General features: G+C 64.2%; 1 protein-coding gene across 1 annotated transcript; it reads right to left on the bottom strand.

Annotated features, from left to right (window-relative positions):
* LOC114107167 (paraneoplastic antigen-like protein 6B) lies at positions 1-2311 on the bottom strand. The gene is made up of 3 exons (XM_027954513.2): positions 1253-2311; positions 877-1051; positions 1-164 (listed from the first exon to the last, which is right to left on the bottom strand). The coding sequence occupies exons 1-3, from the start codon at positions 2309-2311 to the stop codon at positions 1-3; spliced, it is 1398 nt and encodes a 465-aa protein (XP_027810314.2).

The following is a 2311-nucleotide window of genomic DNA, read 5'->3' as shown; positions in this document are numbered from 1 at the left end:
TCACCGAGGGGGTGAGCGTCCACCACGCCCTCGCCGTCCATCCTTCCCGCCGGCTCCCGTCTCCGACTCCTGGGGACTGGGCTCAGGGCCTCCTGGGAGGAGCTGCTCAGAGAAGAACACACACACATCTCCACGAGAACAAGCGGCAGGCAGCTGGCCTAGATCTACACCGAGAAAGCAGAGGTTGAGCTCACGACACTGGACAGGAGCGAGCAGAGCCTTGGCTCGCCCGGAAGCTCACGGCACGTGCCCGGGCCTGGAGGTGGCCGGCCGCGAGGGCGCGGTCCTCTGCCCGGGGCTGACACACACCTCACGGCTTTGCACAGGAACGATGGCTAGCGTGGGGGTGGGCGTTTGCCTGAGGTGGGTCACTATGGGGCTTACAGATAAGGCGGGCTTCCAGGGACAGGGACAGGAGCACCCTGTCCCGGGGACGGTGAATCGGGTTGGGGTTTTGCCTGCTGGGAGAGCCAGGCAGCTGGCACCCTTGAGATGGACTCTCTTCCCCGACGTCTCCCAGTCCAGTGCAGGTGGCAGGTGACCTCAGCCCATCCCCCCACTTCTAGGCCTGCAGCCCTAGACTGGCAGGGTTTGGGTTTGGGGTTGGGGCTTCCATGAGGAGGGGCACCTCTCCTTGCTCCATCTGGTGGCAAATATGGTCTTTGGGGTCACTGGAAAAGTCTGGTGGTGGTGGTGGCCAGGGCCCCTTTGGGGAGCTGGGGGGATCCAGGGGCTTGGTTTGGGCTGGGTGAGCCCTTCCCTGGGCCCTGCTCCTGATGTGGGGTGAGGGTAGGCCCTGGCGCGAGTCCTGTCCCTCCCTCCAAGGCTCTGCTGCCTGAGAGGAGAGGAGCCCCTGGGCCTTCTGAGCCTATTCACCTGGGGCAGACTCGGGGTGGCCAGTCTCCCCAGCCCCATCCTCATTTCCTGACTCCTCTGGGATGTCCTTGAGCCCCTCCAGCAGGGGCTCCTCAGCTTCCTGCTGTTCTGCCTGGGCCAGGCTCTCTGGCCCACAACCAGGCCCTCCTGGGCTGGCATCAGAAGCACTGCCCATCTGAGCTGGGGCGGGGCCTCCTGGGGCCTCAGTGGGTCCTGCCTGGCCTGGGCCCGCAGGAGCATGATCATTGCCTTGGTCTTCCCTTTGCCCCTCCTCCTCCTCCTCCTGCTCCTCCTCCACCACCACCTCTTCCTGCTGCTGTTGGTCCACCTCCTCTTCTTCCTTCTCCACCTTCTCATCCTCTGCATTAGCATTGGCCCTGGCATCCGCCTGGGCATCAGCGGGGGCACCAGCCCCTTCCTCTGCCGGGGCCCTCACGCTCCGGGCTAGACTGGCCTCCCATGCCTCAGACTCGCGAACTAGCCCCAGCATTTCCAGGAATGTGGGAGACCTCCCAACCATTCTCAGCTTCCTCAGGGCTTCATCCAGAGGCTCGATCAGGTTGGCCCTGGTGAGCACCTGCCTCAGGCGCACGTGGTCAGCGGAGGCCCTGGCCAGGGCCCCCTTCTCGATGGCTTTCTGCAACAGGACTTCCAGCCGCAACACAAAGGTGGAGAGACGCTCGCCTGACCGCTGCTGAGCAGTCAAACACTTCACCCGGATGGTGGCCTGGGACTCGTTGTCTCCAAACACCTGGATCAGGGCCGCCAGGCAGTCCTGCGCAGTCCTGGCGGGATTCTCCGCCAGGAGCCCATGCACGAGCTGCAGGGCAGTCCCTCTCAAGCCTTCGATCAGCCTCCTCCTCCTCTCCCTTTCAGAGACCCCCTGCCACACATGCAGCATGTCAGTGGTGTGGTCTAGCCAGGCCTCAAAGGACTCCTCCCCAGGGGCTGGCTGGTCCCTCCCGGAAAACACGCCCAGGCGCTGGTACCTCACGGTTTCCACCCAGGGCTGGATCGCCTGACTGACAGATCGGAGCCAGCACACCCTGCGCAGCCCCAGACCCAGGGCACCGGCCACGCTTTCCACTGTCTGCCCCTGTTGCTCCAGGAAGTGGAGCACGCGACCGAGAAACTCCTCGCCTGAGCAACGGGGCACAAAGACCACGTTCCAGGGGCCCCCGGTGCCTGGGATTTCCCTAGGGACCAAAGCATAGTTGACTTCCCGGTCGAGCTCGACCAGGGCCGCAGTGGCGTTATCCTCCTCGCGAAACACTTTGCCCAGTACGGTAAAGTGGCCCATAGGCCACAGGGCAGCCTCCAAGGACTCTTGGAATTCAGCTTCATCACAGTCCTCCGGGATGCCCAGGATGAGCAGGCCCCTGCGAGCGTTGACGCCCATCCACCTGCACCAGTCCTGCAGCATCGTCACCGCCAT

The sequence above is a fragment of the Marmota flaviventris genome, chromosome X, assembly GCF_047511675.1.
Source record: "Marmota flaviventris isolate mMarFla1 chromosome X, mMarFla1.hap1, whole genome shotgun sequence".
Taxonomy (NCBI): Eukaryota; Metazoa; Chordata; class Mammalia; order Rodentia; family Sciuridae; genus Marmota; species Marmota flaviventris.
The sequence above is the reverse complement of the archived record's forward strand: the minus strand, read 5'-3'. Positions and strand labels throughout refer to the sequence as shown.